The sequence below is a fragment of the Myodes glareolus genome, chromosome 9 (genome assembly GCF_982192425.1).
Source record: "Myodes glareolus chromosome 9, mMyoGla1.1, whole genome shotgun sequence".
Lineage (NCBI taxonomy): Eukaryota > Metazoa > Chordata > Mammalia > Rodentia > Cricetidae > Myodes > Myodes glareolus.
The window spans coordinates 50,638,295-50,657,029 of NC_142034.1; the positions used below are offsets into that span (position 1 = coordinate 50,638,295).

The 18,735-nt window shown below is 47.6% G+C and overlaps 1 protein-coding gene across 3 annotated transcripts; it reads left to right on the top strand.

Annotated features, from left to right (window-relative positions):
- The first annotated feature begins 42 nt into the window (after positions 1-42).
- Positions 43-18,176, top strand: Ctns (cystinosin, lysosomal cystine transporter). 3 transcript variants are annotated; one of them, XM_048448709.3, is made up of 12 exons: positions 43-454; positions 2,034-2,113; positions 6,921-6,999; positions 8,545-8,629; positions 12,425-12,528; positions 12,653-12,784; positions 13,350-13,449; positions 13,526-13,645; positions 14,704-14,874; positions 16,426-16,543; positions 16,715-16,829; positions 17,185-18,176. In XM_048448709.3, exons 2-12 carry the CDS (start codon positions 2,053-2,055, stop codon positions 17,300-17,302), a joined length of 1,203 nt encoding a protein of 400 aa, XP_048304666.3. In that variant the 5' UTR covers positions 43-454; positions 2,034-2,052; the 3' UTR covers positions 17,303-18,176. The 3 variants fall into 3 exon arrangements, with proteins under 3 accessions (XP_048304666.3, XP_048304665.3, XP_048304664.3); XM_048448707.3 differs by lacking the exon at positions 17,185-18,176 and having other exon boundaries at positions 85-454; positions 16,715-17,164; XM_048448708.3 differs by lacking the exons at positions 8,545-8,629; positions 17,185-18,176 and having other exon boundaries at positions 73-454; positions 16,715-17,164.
- The last annotated feature ends 559 nt before the right edge of the window (positions 18,177-18,735 follow it).

Here is an 18,735-nt window from a genome sequence, read left to right on the forward strand (position 1 = left end):
GCCAAGGAGGGCAGACGGCCACACACAGCACCCCCGGCGATAGGTGGAGAGGCGACAGAAGGCGGGACCTATTGAGCTGAGGTTCCCAGACTGTGCGGCGCGTCCGAGAATCTTCACCAAAAGACGACAGAGGCTCCGAGAGTCCTGCCGCAGGCGCGACAAATGACTAGGTCTCCCCTCACATCCGAGCTCCCGTCCCTGCCAAGGTGCCTGCGCCCTTCCCTCGACCCTACCCAGCTTTATCGGGCTAGGATTCGTGAAAACTACAACTCCCAGAGCTCCTCGCACCGAACGCTCAGCTCCATAAACCAGGTGGTTCGGGTCAGGTGACAGCTGGCTCCGCCCTCGCACAAAGTCAGCGGAGCCCAAAGAGTTCTTTACATTCTGAAGAGGCATCTGGCGCGAGATTGCTGCTTTCCGTGAGGTCAGTCCACCGAGCCTGGGAAGCTGTCAGGTGAGAACCATCGCGGTCGGCACGGCCTCTCCTTTTCCTGGTAGGACACCACCCACCCGGCAGCAGACAGTAGCCAGACCTAAGAGGGGCAGTCTGCCGCGAATGCAGCCTCCTTCAGCAGCGCCTGGGTTTCTGTCCTCTGGCCCCAGCCCAGGCCTGCACAACCACAAGTTGAAGGGCCAGGTTATGGTGAGCAAAAGCACTGATAGCGGCTGCCAGCCAGTGTTGGTGGCACTGTTCGAGTGCAATTGGAACCCCTTGCTTTCCTCCTCTGGTGCGCCTCAGTCTGGCTTGGGAATGTGCAGGTGACTTGGGGTGGGAAGGGAGTTAGATACTGTTAGGACCGTTCCAGAAGCTCATGTTGATTCGCCCAGAGGAAGAAAGGACACCTGGGTCTTGCCTTTTAAGTAATATTGAGAAAAATAAATGCTTTGTGAGAGCTTGCTGGGAACCCTGGGTGGTAGCAGTAATAACATTACATCATTGTTTCTAAACATTCTTATCTTATCAGTCCACCTCCTTAAAATTTTAATACAGCTGATAAGCTCTGTTTTTTATATTATGGCTTTTGGGGGAGCCACAAATAATAGTTGCAGATATTTTCAGACCCCAAGAGCCTATTTTAGCCCCTTTTGAGAATTCGGGCCTTAAGTTTCATCTCACTTTAATTCTGTGGTGCGGTCCCCCCATTAGGAAGCCTCGGTTAAAAGTATTCCAAATTTATACAGCAGGTAAACGGGAAGCCTGAGACCTGGACAGTCCATCTCCAAGGAATATATTTCTTGTCCAGTCTATGTTAGTTATCCCTTGAGGACGTTCCAGGTTACGCACCAAGGGCAGGACTACATCAGACACCTGGCAAAGGAAGCTGCTGTGGAAGGTGTCTGATTCCAGGTTGCTCTTGAGTGGGGATGGTAGAAGCTCTGGAAAGCACCATGTGACTGGGGTCTGGAAGAAGGTTAGAACACACACCCAAGATGGGCATGGCAAGTGTCTTTCTTTCTGAACAAGCCTAGTTGTGCGGTTAACCAATCTGATCATTTTAGCACTGTGGTCATCTTGTCGATTCTTTTTTCATCTGTTCTGTGGTTTTTCTTCCTGATGTCTTAGCCTTTAGCACTGGGGGAGGAGGGGGCTTTTTTTTTTGCTGACACAGTGTTTGAATTTCATGGTCCATATCTGCTTCAGTGAAACTAGAGAAGAGATGGGTTTTGGAAAAAGAGAACACTCTGCCAGTGAAACTCCATTTATTTTCCTTTCCTGTTAACTGGGTTGTAGAAAGCAGTTGAGGGAATGGTACGGGTCTGTGCTCACTTCCGCAGAGTAAGACTTCACACAGCCCACTTAGCTGCTCTGAGCAGGTTTGCCCATTACACGAAACAAAGATAAGACCTCTCTGAGGTCTCCTTCTCGGAGGTTGTGATGCCAAGCCTGTGAGGTCAGCGGTCACAGAGCCTGTGAAGTAGAAGTCCTTTATGAACTGTCCCACTGCCATGGCTCAGGTAACATGTTGTCCACCAAGAGCTGAGCTAATTCATCCTTAACATCCCTCTCTCTTGCTGTTTGTCTTTTTTCCTAGTTCTGAGAAGTCAGAGAACATGATGAGGAATTGCCTGCTTATTTTGATCCTTTTCCTCTTGAACATCATAGAGAAATGCGGTAAGTTTAAGAGTGACTTCTCAGCTTTGTGAAAAGGGGAATAGTGGAAAGAGTAACCTCTTTGCGCGCTGTCCATGCCACCTACGGTCGGCCTCCCACCCAGTGAGATAACCAGATTCAGGTCTGGTATGGGGACACACAAAGAGCCAAATGGTCCCCAACACAATTGGCCTATTATGCTGGGGTGCCTCTTGCCTTTTCTGTATCAACAGAGATAGTAGTTGGTTATTTAGTCAGACCATACAACTGGCTCTCAGAGCCTCACCAAGCTGAGGTAGTATCTATAAAAAACAACTTGTGCTTCTGCCCTCTGGACCTCACGGAGAGAGTTGTGGGTCCTGGGAGACACTAAGGAGGCCTTGTGCCTGGTTCTTCCAGGCACAGATGCAAGAAAAGTCACCTGGCCCCACATCATAAGAGAAAATACCTTTCCCTTACAGAAGATCGGAGAGTTACAGCATCCTGAGCCACACAGAAAGCACGCTAGAGAGATCATACATCCTTGTCAGAGGATCCCTTCAAATACTGTTGTCATCCTTGAAATACCCAAGACATTTCTGGAATTCCTTCTGTGAATAGCTTTGTTTGGTACTCCCAGATCCCGGCCCATTTTAGTCATTAGGTAGGTCGTTACTCCAAGGCAAATGTATCTTAAAGTTTCTGACAAATAATTTCCAGGAGCGTGGGGCAAACACTAGAAGTCATACACATGTGCCCTAAAGCTGCACACACTGCCTGCATCCTTATGGTTACCTGGCCTCCTGATGGCCAGAAAACTGGTCATCTGATCGGCTCATCTAGGTTTGGTAAATATCAGTCATATTCCTTAGTAGTCACACCTTATGGAGAAGTAATCTCTGGGGGAAAAAAAGGCAAGGGGGGACTCAAACCATGAGTCCTGATCCTGCCACCTTTCTCCAGAGGGATGCCACAGCCACACTTCAGCCCCACTGAGTCAACTCTCTGGGAATTGGGTGCATGTGGTTGTGTATGCATGTGTGCATGAGCACATAAAGGATACTACCTAGGAGATCACGGAAAATCTTGCTAGTACTCCTAGCTACACAGAGGGTAAACTGAGACTCAGGCAGGGTAGAAAGCCTCACAGATAAAACTAGGACTGGAATAGAGCCTCCGTTCCATTTGCCTCTTTCTTCTGACCATCTCTATGAAGGAGCAATGGATGCTACCACAGAATTAAGAACCTGGAATTGGACTGGATCCCAGCCTCAGTCTGCTGGACTTTTCTTCTCTGTTTGGGGTGTCAGCATCAAGGATGACACAAGAACAGAAAGCCTCCAGAGTTTGTCACTTCTGACTTCTTTGAGTGGAATCTGTGGCAGTGCAGCCTAGTGGTAACAGCTTGGGCTTTGGACCCAACAATCCTAGCTTTGAATCCTCATTCAGTTGTGTGTAGCTATGGGAACAGGCCTCTTTCCCTCTTGCAGAAAGTTTCCTTGACTTAAAATAGGACTGAAAAATGCCCATTTCCATATATATATATATATATATATATATATATATATATATATATATAAATGGGGGTGATGAGAACAACAGAAATGGTGCCATACCTGTAGTCCCAGCACTCCGGACCTCACAGTAAGAAAGAAAGAAAGAGAGAGAGAGAGAGAGAGAGAAAGAAAGAAAGAAAGAAAGAGGGAGGGAGGGAGGGAGGGAGGGAGGGAATAGAGTCAGTAGCAATGACTGGGATGAGGTAGGGTGCAGAGTGGTACCAGCCAGTAGCAATTGCTTAGATCTATAATCCTTGCTACTGAGACAGGAGGATCACAAGTTTAAGGTACAGGTTATGGGACAAGATTAATTGAAGACTGATTGAACAATTTAATGTGACCCTATTTCAAAGTTAAAAAGAATATGGAGCTCAGTGTAGATCACTTACACTGTGTGTGTAAGGACCTGGTATTCAATTCCCAGTCTAGGAATGGGGGAAAAATCGGGAAGGAAAGATTGATTTGCTTTAGGGGAAACAAGGTGGTCTCCCTGTGGCTCCTGCTGTCCCCGGGTATGATACAGCTTCCCAACTGCCTCCTATCTTGGACTAAACTAGCCTGCAGTTGGAAAGTGATGACAGTAATAGAAACTAACAACTATTTAGTATTGAGGCCATGTAGAAAGTAGAAAGCATGCTGCTAACCATTCTGCATTTTATCTGTGAGATAGGTCTTATTCCACCCATTTTACAGGTAAGGCTCCACAGGTGTAGGCTTAATAGTAAAGTACCTTTCTACAGGTCACACAGCTAGGAAGTATCAAACCAGGATGGAACTGTGTGACTTCAGAGCCTAGAATCTCATTTGCTTGATTGAGCACTAGTGTTTTCTGTAGTACTGAGTGAGGATGATTTAAACGCTCTCTGATCTGATTCTTTGAAAGCTCCCATCTTCCTACTTTAATATACACCCTTTTAAGTGCCTACACGTACACATACAACATGCATGTGCTTGCCCCGAACAGTGACTGGCTCTGGGTCTTACTTCTCTGACGTAGTCCTGAGCAGTAAATAAAATTTCATAGACTGGGATAGTAAGTCCTGTACTTCCCTAGCTGGGCAAGCCCAGAACAAAGCCTCAGACTGATAGGATTGCAGGCAAGATAGAGTTAGCATATCATGTAGGACAGAATTAGCATAGCAGGCAGGAAAGAGTTAGCATAGTGTGCAGGACAGAGTTAGCATGGCAGGCAGGATAGTTAGCATAGCATGCATGGTAGAGTTACCATGGCAGACAGGATAGTTAGCATAGCATGCAAGGTAGAGTTAGCATAGCATGCAGGACAGAGTTAGCATAGCAGGCAGGACAGAGTTAGCAATAGTGTGCAGAACAGAGTTAGCATAGCAGGCAGGACAGAGTTAGCATGGCAGACAGGATAGTTAGCATAGCATGCAAGATAGAGTTCGCATAGCATGCAGGACAGAGTTAGCATAGCAGGCAGGACAGAGTTTGCATAGCATGCAGGACAGAGTTAGCATAGCAGGCAGGACAGAGTTAGCATAGCAGGCAGGACAGAGTTAGCAATAATGTGCAGGACAGAGTTAGCATGGCAGGCAGGAAACTTAGCATAGCATGCAGGGTAGAGTTAGCATACAGGCAGGATAGTTAGCATAGCATGATAGAGTTAGTATAGCATGCAGGACAGAGTTAGCACAGCAGATAGGACAGTTAGCATGGCAGACAGGACAGAGTTGCCAAAACAGCCTCCAGACTCTGAAGCTACAACAACTAATCTGACGTGAAGAATCCACTTGTGAGGGAGCTAGAGACTGTACTATGGAGAATCACATCTGGGAGACTTGTACTTTGGGTACAGCCACCATCTGCATTTGTACATGGGGACCAAACTGAAGAAAGCAGCTCAGATGTGGCAGAACTGGGCCCAGAAGTGTGAGTTTCAAGCTAGTAAGCACCTTGGGACATAAGGTGACTCTCCCAGGAAGTGTCCATGCAGTGGAAATACCAAGGGGAGACAGTTGAGGTTGGAGGAGGTGACACTGTTCTCTCCAACCTGAACTCTAAAACTTCAGGTCCTAGTTCTTTATCTTCTGCCGTGGAGGCTTCTGGGTAGAGGCCTACACCTCCTATCCCTATGGGAGCCATTCACCAGATGGAGCACTTTCTCTGCCTCCTAAGATACCCTTTCCTCTCTTAATCTGGATCCCTGATCATGACTTCTAGGATGTGCCTTTCCTTGAAGTCTGTAAGGCAGGGGAGGTGAGATGGCCAGGTATGCCCTGAAGCTTTGAATACCTTAGAATGGCACAATGACAAAGTGGGTGGGCTGTCCAAAGAATACAGGAATTATTCAAGCTAGCCAGCCATACCCTGTGACCACAGTGTGCTCGGTTATTTGATCTCCCAAAATGATCTTCCTTCTTTCTCTTGGCATTTTGTTTCATTTTGTTTTGTTTTGATGCTGAAGATTAAATTCAGGGTCTTATGCTTACTGGTCATACATTCTCCCGCTGAGCTATACTCCCAGCCTAGCCCTCACCCCAACATGGTTTTCTAAGACCCAAGCCTGTTTCCTCCCTTACCCTGGAGGCCTGTTTGTCCACCAGCTCCCGAGTTAGCGCCTTAATGCCAAGAAGCAAGCCCTGATAGTGAAAAGTGTACATCCCTCACCACTATCCTCCAGTCCCTAGCAAACAGCCTCAGAGAGGGAACCGTGCATGGGGTGAGCTGAGTCTGCAGGAAAGCCCCAGATGGTTCTTTAGAAACATGTTAGCCAGGCCTTGTGCCCACCTCAGAATCCAGGAATGAGACCAGACCAATTTTTCAGAGGGGACCCATGGGCTGTTTTCAATCTGTCTCAAGTCCGCCCTTAACAATCCCAGATGTTGGTTGAGCAGTGATGGCCCACTCCTTTAATCCCAGCACTCAGGAGGCAGAGGCAGGCTGGTCTCTGAGTTCAGAGTAAGTTCCAGGACAGACTCCAAAGCTATACAGAAAAAAACAGTGTCTTGAAAAAAAAAATCACAGATGTTGAACTGAATGTCTGTTTTATAACTTTTGGGCTCTGTAGCTCCCAAACCATTGCTGGGGAACTCAGCTTGCCCACAGGGGGGAAGGAAGAGGAAGTTCCAGCACTTCCTGCTCTAAACTGTGGCAGTCTGCCCCTGGTGCAGAGATGGAAAGAGCATAATACAAGTCTGGAAGTGCACCTAGAAAACAGGACTATCAGTGAGTCAGGGCTAGTGAGTTCAGATGGCAGGGACCTGGTGCTCATTCCTCCTGTGGGCTAAACTCTTTGTCGTGGTGACTCATGGCATTGACTTGCATCTTTCCAGAGTCAGCTGTCAGTCTCACGGTTCCTCCCACTGTGAAGCTGGAAAATGGCAGTTCAACCAATGTCAGCATCACCCTTGGGTAAGTTTTCAGGCCCAGTTCTCTCCTCAGCCCCACTTGGTACTGACCTCTGGCACTGTCTGCATGTACTTCTGGTGTGATGCCCTTGCCTCTTTGTTGTAGGACATAAATAGAGTGGTACGAGTTCAGGATTGCAGAGCAGGGTCCCAAAGTCAAACACCTACAGAGTCTACAGAGTCCCTGTTTCCACTGGGAGGAAAAGGGGACACATTTCCCTAGAAATGTGAGCTGTTTCCTCTAGCAAGTAAGTCTTCTGGTGATCACAGGTGATACCAGACTTCAAGACCCTTTTCAAGACTAAGTATTTGATCAGAGCCCTAAAAGTCAAGGGTTGAGGAACTGAACTGCTGACCAGCAAGCACAGCTGAGGTCACTTGCCAAAGCAGAAGTGATAGTATCAAGGGGTTCTACCCGTCCCGGCTCACACTTAGCCTTTAACAGTCTTCCTTGTGTTTCAAGCGTGGTGGCGCACGCCTTTAATTCCAGGACTCAGGAGGCAGAGGCAGGCGGATCTTTGAGTTTGAGGCCAGCCTGGTCTACAGAGCAAGTTCTAGGACAGGCTCCAAAGCTACAGAGAAATCCTGTCTCAGGAAAAAAAGAAAGAAAGAAAAGAAAAGAAAAGAAAAGAAAAAAGTCTTACTTGCTGACATGTACTGGTTTAGGCATGAAGGTCCTAACCTGGTTCACCCTCTGCCAGAAGATATTCCTCTGTCTCTGTGGCCTGCAACTGCTTCACCATGCCTGTGGGTCCCAGCTAGACAATGCTCTTTACACCTGCCCTGGAAGTCCCCAGGCCTCCTCACACACCTTCTGCTCTGTCCTCCTACCTTGCACACCTTCCTCATGTAAACCATCTAATTTATCTGCTTACCCTCTCTCCCCTCTCTGGAATCTTTAAATAGCTTCTCACATTTGAGGTCTCCATGGGTTGCTCTGAAAGGACTCACTTCATCCCATCCCTGCTGACCTTCACACCACACCCAGCTCAGAGCTGACCCTACCGAAGGAGCTTTTCCCACTGGGGCAGAGAGCCATTGGCCTGTTCCCTCTATTTGCCCCCATTATTCACAGCCAGAATTCCACCTTCTTGTGTTCTCATTCTACCCCAAAGGAATATCTAGTCTTCTCATAAAGCGGGAACATGGTTCCTTCTACCTCTCCCAGTTTAGGGGCAAATATCTAGGTGAAGGTATTCTCCTATAGAAATAAATGAAAGTAAAGCATAATGTCATGCAAAAGAAGGTAAACACAAAAGACTCTGGGCTGTCAAATTCTTTATATATAAAATATAAAAACAGCAACTCCATGATGCCAGGCCAGTGGTTATCCTTGGGGTCAGGAAACTTGAGGGGAGCAGAACAGGGCTTCTGGGGTGTTGGAAATGCTCATTTCTTGATCTGGGGGCTGGATGTGTGTAGTCTGAGCACACTGCCCTTCCTGATCCTAATTTCCAGAGAAAGGAAGACCTAGTGTGAAATCCAGAGGGTCGATTGACATCTTACAGGGTCCAACCTCCCAACAGTAACCAGACTCTTATCCTCCTAGGCATCCATTAAATGCAACCTTGGTGATCACTTTTGAAATCACATTTCGTTCAAAAAATCTTACTATTCTGGAGCTTCCTGATGAAGTAAGTAACAGACCTTACTAACGCTTAAGGCAACACTCGGCAACGGAACACATTTTAGTTTTAATTGTGGGGGAAAGTTACCTAGGCTCCCCCAACCCCCGCGCACCCCATTCCATCATAGAAATATGTGGTTTGGGCTTTGTTGGCCTCTTTAAGGTTGAATGTTTTCTGCTATGTAGTTTGAGTGAAGGATTCACAGGATGAATGCAAGTTGAGATGAATAGCTTCTGGGTCTTCAATCCTAGAGCTAAACCATGGTTAATAATACTAAGTAAGGTACAGTGTACAGGCAGGTGCCAAAAAAATAAATAAGATAAAAAATTTTAAAAAGCCTCAGGCAAAGGTGGTTCTGAGAATGAAGAAGTTCTAAAGATATTTTAAGGCCCTGCCATGTCTTTGTATAGGAAGTATCAGCCTTGCTTTAAAACATTTTAGGAAATGAGGGGGTTCTTGGTGTGTAGAGTATTTATCTAGCATACATGAGGCTTTAGGTTCAATCTCTGCCAACACACAGAAAGGAAGGAAGGAAGGAAGGAAGGAAGGAAGGAAGGAAGGAAGGAAGGAAGGAAAAAGTTAATGTGTGTGTGGAGAGAAAGACTAACTTTCTAATTTTTGTGTTTCTAACAGAATCTCAGGCTTAGCCCAGACCTACTGGTTCAAAGTCTACATGTTAGCAGGGTCTTTGGATGACTGGGGGGGGGGGGTCCACATCATTCTGAGACATTGTTGGTGGTTGGGTGTTAATTGCAGAACTGTCTCAGAGGTTTTCTGGTATAATAGTGATAATCATTCATAGCTTTTTATGTTTTATCTTCTGCTTCTACATTGCCAGTCATATAAATCAGTTGTCATTGGCTAGATAAAATACTTTAATAGGGAAGCAGCAACTCCAAATAAAAACAAGCAAATGATGGGCCTGTAATCTCGGCTATTTGAGAGGCTGAAGCAGGAGGTCACAAGTTCAAGGCCTGCCTAAGCTGCAGAACAAGTTCCTAGCCAACCTGGGAAAATAGTGAGACCTGTCTCAAAATAAAAGGTAGAAAATAAAAAGCTGGAGTTAGACCTCAGTGGTGCATCTGGATGTGGTGGCACACACCTTAAATCCCAGCACTGAGGAAGCAGAGGCAAGTGAAACTCTGTGAGTTACAGACCAGCCTGATCTACTTTGCAAGTTCTAGGACAGCCAGGACTACATAGAAAGACCCTGTCTCCATGTCTCAGAGAGAAAAAAAAAAACAGCCAAAACAACTTCAGTTGTGGAGCATTTGATAGCATGCACAAGGCACTAATTCAATCGCAAGTACTGAAAGAAGAAAAAAAAAAAGCTTAACATCAGTCAGCTAAGTCTGAAGGCCGTAGTGACTATTATTAACAACGAAGTATCATAATTATATATCGAATAACAGTATTTGGTTGAGGAAGGACTATGTATAGGACAATGGATTCATAAGGTTATATTACCCAATGATGTCATAACCACCTTTATTTGTGTACATACTCATTACAAATGTTCACATGACTATGAAATTGTCTAATTTCTTAGCGTAATATCCTGTTGTTAAAGGAAATGTGCCTATACTTGAAAACTGATAAAAGATTAGATCGTCAATGTTCCCACACCCAACAAAAGAATGTTAAGTATGTAAAGTAGCAAATAAGTTAATTATCTTATTTTAACCATATTGCAGTGAATACATAGATTAAAGCATCACACTTTATCATATATAACTTTTATTTGACCATAATAACAAAGGATGGGGAGGGGCTGCAAGAAAAAAATGCAGGGACAACCTTGAGGTTCAAAAAACCCTGGGTGGTTGTGGATTTGGGCTACAAATCATTCTGAGCCCCCCAACAAGCAAACAGCAGTAAGAGGGGATTCAGAGTATCCCACTAAAGAGCCCCTCTGTCAGAGGTAGCCCTTATACACCCTTGTGTCCATGGGTAGCATTGTACAGTATTAGTCACTGCAAACACACACACAGGGAGCCTCAAGGCTGAGGCCAGAATGCAACACAATGAAAGACACAGTCCTAATAGCAGGTCTACTTCAAGGCCTCTAAGCTTTGTTGGACCTGTAGGTCACATGTAGAGACTCAGAGGAACAGACACCAGTTAGTTTATATGTAGACATCGAAGTAAAGGTAAAAATAAATGAAAATCAAGAATAACAGGCAAAAGAAACCCAAAACAAAAAAATGGACTGTAAGGTTCCTTGAATAAAAAACAGTGAACTCATCGTGTCAGGCCAGTGGTTATCCTCAGGGTCAAGAGACTGGGGGCAAGGGGAGCCGAATGGAGCTTCTGGGTGTTGGAAATGTTCATTTTTTGATCTGGAGGCTAAATGTGTGCAGTGTATAGAGACACTTCATCAAGCTGTGCTGTGTGTACTTTTCTGTATAAGTATTATAGGCTAGGTTTGTTTGTTTAATTAGCAGCGAGAGTCAAAACCAAACCATTTTTGGAAGATGATCATTATGAACACCTGAACCCACCTTCTCAGGCTCCTGCATCATTGGCCCCTCCCTGCCCATTCCTGTCCTGTACCTGTGGTATAAGAAGCCAATGGTCAGAACCTGGGAGTCAGGTGGTCTGGGAGTTCAGCCTAGAAGTCAGGGACTTCAGCCAGCCAGTGTTTCCCTTATTTGTAGGCATAGAGGTCATCATGGACCACATTCTGGAGATTAAAAGAAATAGCGGGAAATATAAAACAGCTGGCATTACACCTGGCAGAGCCTCAAGTCCAGTAAGAAGCCCCTGCTTGCCAGGCATCCCATTCATTGGGAGCTGAAAGCAGGGTGATCTCAAAGTCTCAGCCAGATTGTGCTGTGTTAGCAAAACCCTGTGTGTGGGTGGGCTGAGGGGTGGGGGGACAGGTGTGGTGGCTTCTACCTGTAATACCAGCACTCAGGAAACTAAGGCATGGGGTTTCTGTGAGTTTAAGACCAGCTGGAGCTACATACTAAGTTGCAAGCCAGGCAGAGCTTCATAACACGACTCTGTCTTAGAAAACCAGAGAAAGACAGAAAAAGAAACACTATGGTTTAATGAGCTGCATGCATGTGGTACTTGCAACAAAGGTTGAGAGTGGGACCTAGAATGTTATAAGGCAAATGGGGACAGTTTGATTCCAACAAGATGCCATCCAGCTCCCTGCTTCTTCAGTGTGGCAGGAAGATGACAAAAAAAAAATCAGATGGCACAGGCAGGCTCCAAGCCCATCTTCCAGAAGCTGAGCTTTTGACAAACATCAAGCAGAAATGACCACAAGAGCATCTTGTGTTCCCACTTCTTCTGCTTTGCTGTTAGGCAGTGAGGCAGGGCATGGGGAAACATCCTTTATGGATTTCACTGAACATCACAACAATGGAAATAGAAATAATACTGCTCTCATAGTCGTGATATGCAGCACTCCTAGCCTGCCATGTGCCCAGTTCTGCACTGGAAGCTTTAAGGACATCATATCCAAAGCAGCCTTATGAGACAGGCACTGGTGTTACCCCCATGTACAGATGAGTAGACTGAGCTATCAGAGCTAATGAGAGGATAAAAGTTATCCTATACTCCTTTGGTGATTAGCCAGGGAGAGCTAAGGACCGGCCTATGGTTCTGCTCAGAAAACCAAATGGAAACATGGGCAGGGTGGGATTCTTGTGCCTGGTTGGTAAGTTCTCAGAAAGCAGAGCCGAGTGTGATATACCCCCAGTACCCCCACCCCCATTCCCTGGCTCATGGCCTGGAGCCAGACCCTGTTAACTGTACAGGGCCGCAGATGAAATTCTGCCTTCCTAACAGGTCATAGTGCCTCCGGGAGAGAAGAATGCCTCTTTCCAAGTGACTTCTCAAAATGTTGGACAAGTGACTGTTTATCTGCACGGCAATCATTCCAACCAGACCTGGTAGGCTGGTGTCCACCCCACCCCTGTGGCCTCAGAGCAGGAAGGGTGGCCAGGCACAGATGTGCATCGGGACTTCTTCCAGAAGCTTCACCTCAATGCATCCTCACCCCAAATTCCTTTCTAGTCCCAGGATTCGGTTCTTGGTGATACATAGCAGAATCGTTAGCATCATAAACCAGGTGATTGGCTGGATCTACTTCGTGGCCTGGTCTGTCTCCTTCTACCCACAGGTGTTCCAGAACTGGAGGCGGAAAAGGTAACTTGCCCAGCTTAGAGCTGTCCCTGCAGACCCTTGTGGGGCTGCAGGAAGACACCCCTCTACATTCGTCTCTGTGCAAGTAGGATGGGGTTTCCCATGCTGTGTATTCAGTCCCTTGCCCGGTTTAACCCTTCCCTATGGGAACAATGACATGGAGCTTCTCAACTAAACCAAAAACAGACTGGGTAAGGGAAATTATGCTCTGAAGCTCCTTGGCCCTGGAAAGCTGGACACATACAACCTTTAGCCCCAGAGACTGTATAGCTCTCCTATCTTCACATTGGGTCTCAGGTCTCTTAGGGGACTGCCAAGCAGTGAGCCAGGGAAGTGGGTGCTCTCTCTCCCCTAGAGGTCTCCAGGAGGAGCCTCTGGAGTGTAGGAGGGAGAAGGGGATTGGCTCTCAAGAGGGCCAGTTGGGTGGGATCAGCCATGGTAATAGAGAGACCTCTAAGGATGGTGCTGAGGCCTCCTTTCCCATGTACTAGGTTCTATGTCCCCTCCCATCCCAGAGGTTCCCTGCCTTACCCCAGCCCTACTTTTTTTCCCCTCTGCCCCCCTGCAGTGTCATTGGTCTCAGCTTTGACTTCTTAGCCCTGAACTTGACCGGCTTCGTGGCCTACAGTGTTTTCAACGTTGGCCTTTTATGGGTACCCTACATCCAGGTACAGCATCGCTTGCTCCCTATAGCCCACCCAAACTGCTTCTCTTCACCTCTAAGCTTCTCCTCACCCCCAACAGGAGCAGTTTCTCCTCAAATATCCCAATGGTGTGAACCCTGTCGACAGTAATGACGTCTTCTTCAGCCTGCATGCAGTCGTTCTCACCCTGGTTGTCATCCTGCAATGCTGCCTGTATCAGGTGAGTGATGAGATCTGGTGACCTGACCTGCCACTGATGTCCTAAGCCAACCCCCACCCCATTCTACCCACGTGCCCTGAAGGAATGGTGGCATGATGACCCCCAGCCTTTTGTGGCAGAATGGATTTGGGGTGGGCTTTCCTATCCTGTCCCTGGCTTAACTGAGGGGGTGTGTCAGGAAAATGGTGTTTTCTTGGGCCAAGGCTGAATGAGGTTCTTGGTAAAGGGAAAGGCAAGATCATTCACCATGGCATGAGGGAAACTGTGAGTAGATGGGAATGGCCAGGGAGCCAACTCCTGGGAGATCAGGAGGAGCCTGGGTTCAGCTCTGTCACTGAAAAGCTATCTGGGTTTTCAGCATGGATTGGGGGTACCTAGAAGTCCCAGTGTTTCACAAGAGCACCCCTAATGTGAGCTTTACCATCGCCTTTCCATAATGTGGCACCTCCTCACGTCACAAAACCAGTGGGGGCTGTGTGACTTTCTCGAAGTTCCTTGGTTTTCTTGCACCTTTGCTGTGATGCTCTGCTGAAGGGGTCTCCCTTTGGGGTCATTTCTAGAGAAAGCTGCAGTGGGGGACAGATTCCTAGATCCCCAGGTTTCTTCCGCATCATGGGTTGAGCTATCAGCAGGCTAGGTGAGGTTTTGGGCCTCCAACACTGGGATTTATGCCCTGCACTGTTTGCTCCTCCAAATGAGCTCTGAGGTGTCCAGCTCTGTGGAGGTGGAACTTGATTGGCAGGGGCTGGAGGAGCCAACATGAATGGAACAGGAGAGCTTGACTGTAAAGGGTGAAGCTGTTGCTAGGAACTCCACACCTCATCCCAGCCCAGGCTTGATTCACTCACCACTCAGACAGAGACCAACAACAGGGTTTGGTCTCCTGCCCTGGCCTTATGCAGATACAGCCCTAGTGTTCTTGACCCCCTTTACACAGGTTACACCAAGGCCAGACTTCTGCCTCCATCCTGCATCCCTGTCCAAAGCCACCCCTTCCTGAAGCCATGAAGCAACCTTTGTGTCCACATCTACAAACCCCACCTTTTTCTCATCCTCAGCGAGGCAACCAGCATGTGTCATGGCCCTCCATTGGCTTCCTGGTACTCGCATGGCTCTTTGTGTTAGTCACCATGATTGTGGCTGCAGTCGGTGTGACCACATGGCTACAGTTCCTCTTCTGCTTCTCCTACATCAAGCTCGCCGTCACGCTGATCAAGTATTTTCCACAGGTACCTGAGAGCCTTCCTGCATTTCCATATGGCTGGTAGTGTGAAAGACAAGAAGTACTAAGCCCAGGCCCTGCTCTCATGGGGCAGCTTTTACTAAGCTAAGAAGACAAGGGTGGAAAGCTATGGTAGAAGCCAGTAAACCTAGAATGGCAAAAGGCCAGTGGATACCACGGCCTGCTCTTTCCTGGAGTCTTTCCTAATAATTAGGATTTCTCTCTCTTGCCTGCCTGCCACAATAGCCATCTCTAAGGACAAATCAGAAAAGATCAGACAGAGGAGGGAGTTGACCACAGTGGCCTTCCCCTTTGTGAAGATGTTCTCCAAAGAGGTCCCTCAGCACACTCCCCTCCCCAGTTCTTAGAGTTCAATACAGGTCCTGGAGCTTAGACTCAAGCATGTCTTTCCTGGCAAGCATGATGGCTCCAGGCTAGAGCCTGGTGTAAAGAAATGACATCCACATATGAATTCTAGAGCCGCCTTGAACTTCTCCCAACAAAGAAGCCTCAGTGCTGAGTCTTGTATCCACTGGCTACAGGCAGGGGTAGACCCTGAGGGGAAAAGTGGAGCTCTGTAGACTGTGGAAAGTGTCATTTCAGGCCTGGGTACCTGCATGGAAATCTGGCTGCTGAGCAATAATGAGAATCTAGAAACTGGGTAGCTAGAGCCAGGTCCCAAGGGATCTACATGGAGGAACCAGACTCTGTGGTAAGGCTTAAGGCTGGGAACCTGAGGCACAAACATTTGTGGGAGACATTTAGGATTATCTAGAACTGGAGAGGCAAAACTAAGTATGGGACAGAATGAGAAAGATCAGGATGGCTGCCAACAAGGCCAAGACCTCCCTCCTGCATGGTAGGAAAGGAGATGGTGCCAGCTAGAGATACTCTGAGGGCACTGTGGGTTTGGTGAGGCTGGGGCAGCAGGAAGAGGGAAATAATGCCCAAGAGTTGGAAAGCCTAGTCAGAGGTGGCAACTTTGCCACTCTATAGGTAAAAGAACTAAAAGATTCAGTAGCTTTTTCAAGATAGACCTGACTCCACAGCTGAAGCTGGATTCCACACCAGACAGTCTGGCTCCCAGCCACATTCCTAATTGTGGAGTTCAGGCTGAGATCGGGGACAAGATCACTGGAGTTCTGAAGGCTGAAAAGTCACAGTCAGACATAGTGGTACACACCTATAATCCTAGTACTTGGAGTATCTAGAAAGCTGAAGCAGGAACATGAGTTCAAGGCCAGCCTAAGCTACATAGACACTGGCTTAATAAATAAAAATTGGAGGTCTGCCTCTAAGAGGCTGAGAAGCTAGGCAGCATTCCTCCACCCCCACCCCACCCCACTGGAGTCCAAGGGTGCAGAAAGGGCAGGAAAGAAAGGAAAGCTTCCCTTGCCCTGCATACAGACTGGAGCCTGTTTCCCTAGCTCCAGTCTGTCAAAAGCCCAGAGGTCATTGTGTTCTTTGGAGCCCTGAGTTTAGTACATGAGTGGGAAGAATCAGCAGATCTCATTTGGAGTAGCAGTCACAAGGCATGTGTGGCATTGTCTGTCCCCAGGCCTACATGAACTTTTACTACAAAAGCACCGAGGGCTGGAGCATTGGCGGTGTGCTTCTGGACTTCACAGGGGGCAGCTTTAGCCTCCTCCAGATGTTTCTCCAGTCTTACAATAATGGTGAGTGTGCCAAAGCTGCTCCTACCCAATGAGTGAAAGCACAGGAGGAAGGGGCTTCCTGGGATCCCCTAGCTCATGCAGTTTCCTAGGCAAATGGGGGTCCTCACATCCCCTCACATCCACCTGCCTTAGAAGCTAAAAATAGATTCTGTTCTCTCTGGCTATTAACAGACCAATGGACACTGATCTTCGGAGACCCAACTAAGTTTGGACTTGGCGTCTTCACCATCTTCTTTGATGTTGTCTTCTTCATCCAGCACTTCTGTTTGTACAGAAAGAAACCAGGGTACGAACAGATGAACTAGAACCCAGAGACCCAGTATAAACAGCCAGGGCCTGGGCTCTGGTAGGAAAAGTTGTATCCTGCGAAGGCCAGAGAAGCAGCTGATGTACAGGGCTGGTACAGTATGCCGACGGAGAAGCACTCTCTTCAAGGGCCAAATGCCTTAAACTCAGCCTGCCTGCCTTCATCCTGGCCCCACCTGAGCCACAGAGGACTTCCTTTCTGGGACAGACACCTGACTCTACCCCAAGGCTGAAAGCCAGACTTGACGTGGTCTCTCCAACCTAAAGTTCCAGCCCCCTGCTGGGAGGCACCCAGCCCTCCTGCATCTTGATATGCCATCTCTCTTTTCTTTAAGGCTTCAAGCAGCACACACAGATCCTGACAGCCAACCCAGACAGAACTGGGCACCAAGTTTGCAGCCGATGGCCTTGCCCCAAACCACCAGTATTTCTGGAAGCAGCTTGAAGGGCTAACCTTACAGCTGGGAGAGCCAACGGTGCTTCCACCGCTGTGTTCACAGGGACCAAGCGGCCAGGTGCTGTGGCTAATGGACTCGAAGGTGCTGATGCTGGTGGTGGAGGGGAAAGAACTCTGGGGTGAGGCTCTGGGGTCCTTTCTCTGAAGGCCACATTTCTGATACTCATTCTATATAACTCTGCTTCAGTAACTGTAGGACATGTGGCCCAGGCCAGTGCCTGGTAAAGTATATTTCTGATCCCTGAGGTGCCTGCCAGATCAGTGTGAAGCAGACTCACACCAACTGCCCTCTGGATCGTTACATACAAAGACAGATATCACAGTAACTTTTTGATTTTTTTTTTAACACTGAGGGATATTTTGAAATGGCTTGTTTTCTTTTGACCTCTTTCTTACCTCTACTTTCTGAGAGTCAGATGGAGCCCCATCTGAGTTCCCCACCCCTACTGCTCCTAACCTTACACCTATGGAGCAGGCACTCAGTACCAGCCTGTGCCTTCGAGACCCATCAGTCAATCAAGCTGTAAGAGTAGCTCCCCTAGAGGGGAGCGCAGGCTCCTTCCCCTAATCCCAAACTAGAACTCCAGTTTCTTAGCTGTTGAGGAGCCTCAGAAAAGCAAGCCCTCACCACCTATAATGCTTATGGGTCCCACCTTGACCCCAAACCTCCCTTCTCATTCCAAGTTGTCCTCCTATGCCAGACAGGGAAGGAACCAGGGTGTGCCTTGAGTTTATCAATCTGCTCTTTTTGCTTTCTACAAGACTAATACTGAGGGCCCGTTATACTTCTCATTCTTGTGTATTTTTTTGTGATTGTATCTTGTTTCATTTTGGTGGAGTATATGTCCTTAATTAAAAGGTGGCAATGCATAGGGTTGTGGAGTACACTGGCTTGAGGTGGCTGCATGTTGACCCACACTGGATCAGGGAAGCCCTCTCGGGTTCAAGATGCCTGCTCAACCAGAGTCAGGTAGGTTTGTTTCACAGTGCCTTATCTGCCAGTGCTAGGGTCTGGGACATCAGGCTGTGGATGTCAGCAGGAGTTGCTGGGTTCAGGGTGGGGCATGAAGCAGGGGTGGTGAAGATCTTACTCTGTAGGCTGAACCATCTCTAAAGTCCTGTTTCCTAGAATCAGCAGCCTGGTCAAGCCCATAGGTCACCTATAGGAGGCTAAGGCAGGAAGAACACAAGGTCATGGTCAGCTTGAACACAGCAAGAAGACTGTCTCAGGGTAAGGTAGGGATGTGGTTCACTGGCAGAAGGCTTGCCTAGTACACAGGCTTGAGACTCTGGGTTAAACAGCACCAGAAAAAAAAAAAAAGTGTTACTGGGTGCTACGCTTTAAAAAGAGATTTTAAATGCTGGACTTTTTCTTTAGGAGTGCTATGACTGCAAACCCAGGACTCTGAGCATGTCAGACAGGTGCTCC

What these genes read in the sequence shown, in the direction of transcription:
- Ctns (XM_048448709.3), top strand. Translation starts at nt 2,053, where the DNA reads ATGATGAGGAATTGCCTGCTTATTTTGATCCTTTTCCTCTTGAACATC. An exon ending in GAACATCATAGAGAAATGCG is followed by an intron (nt 2,114 to 6,920) that starts GTAAGTTTAAGA and finishes GCATCTTTCCAG; the next exon opens with AGTCAGCTGTCAGTCTCACG. An exon ending in AATCATTCCAACCAGACCTG is followed by an intron (nt 12,529 to 12,652) that starts GTAGGCTGGTGT and finishes ATTCCTTTCTAG; the next exon opens with TCCCAGGATTCGGTTCTTGG.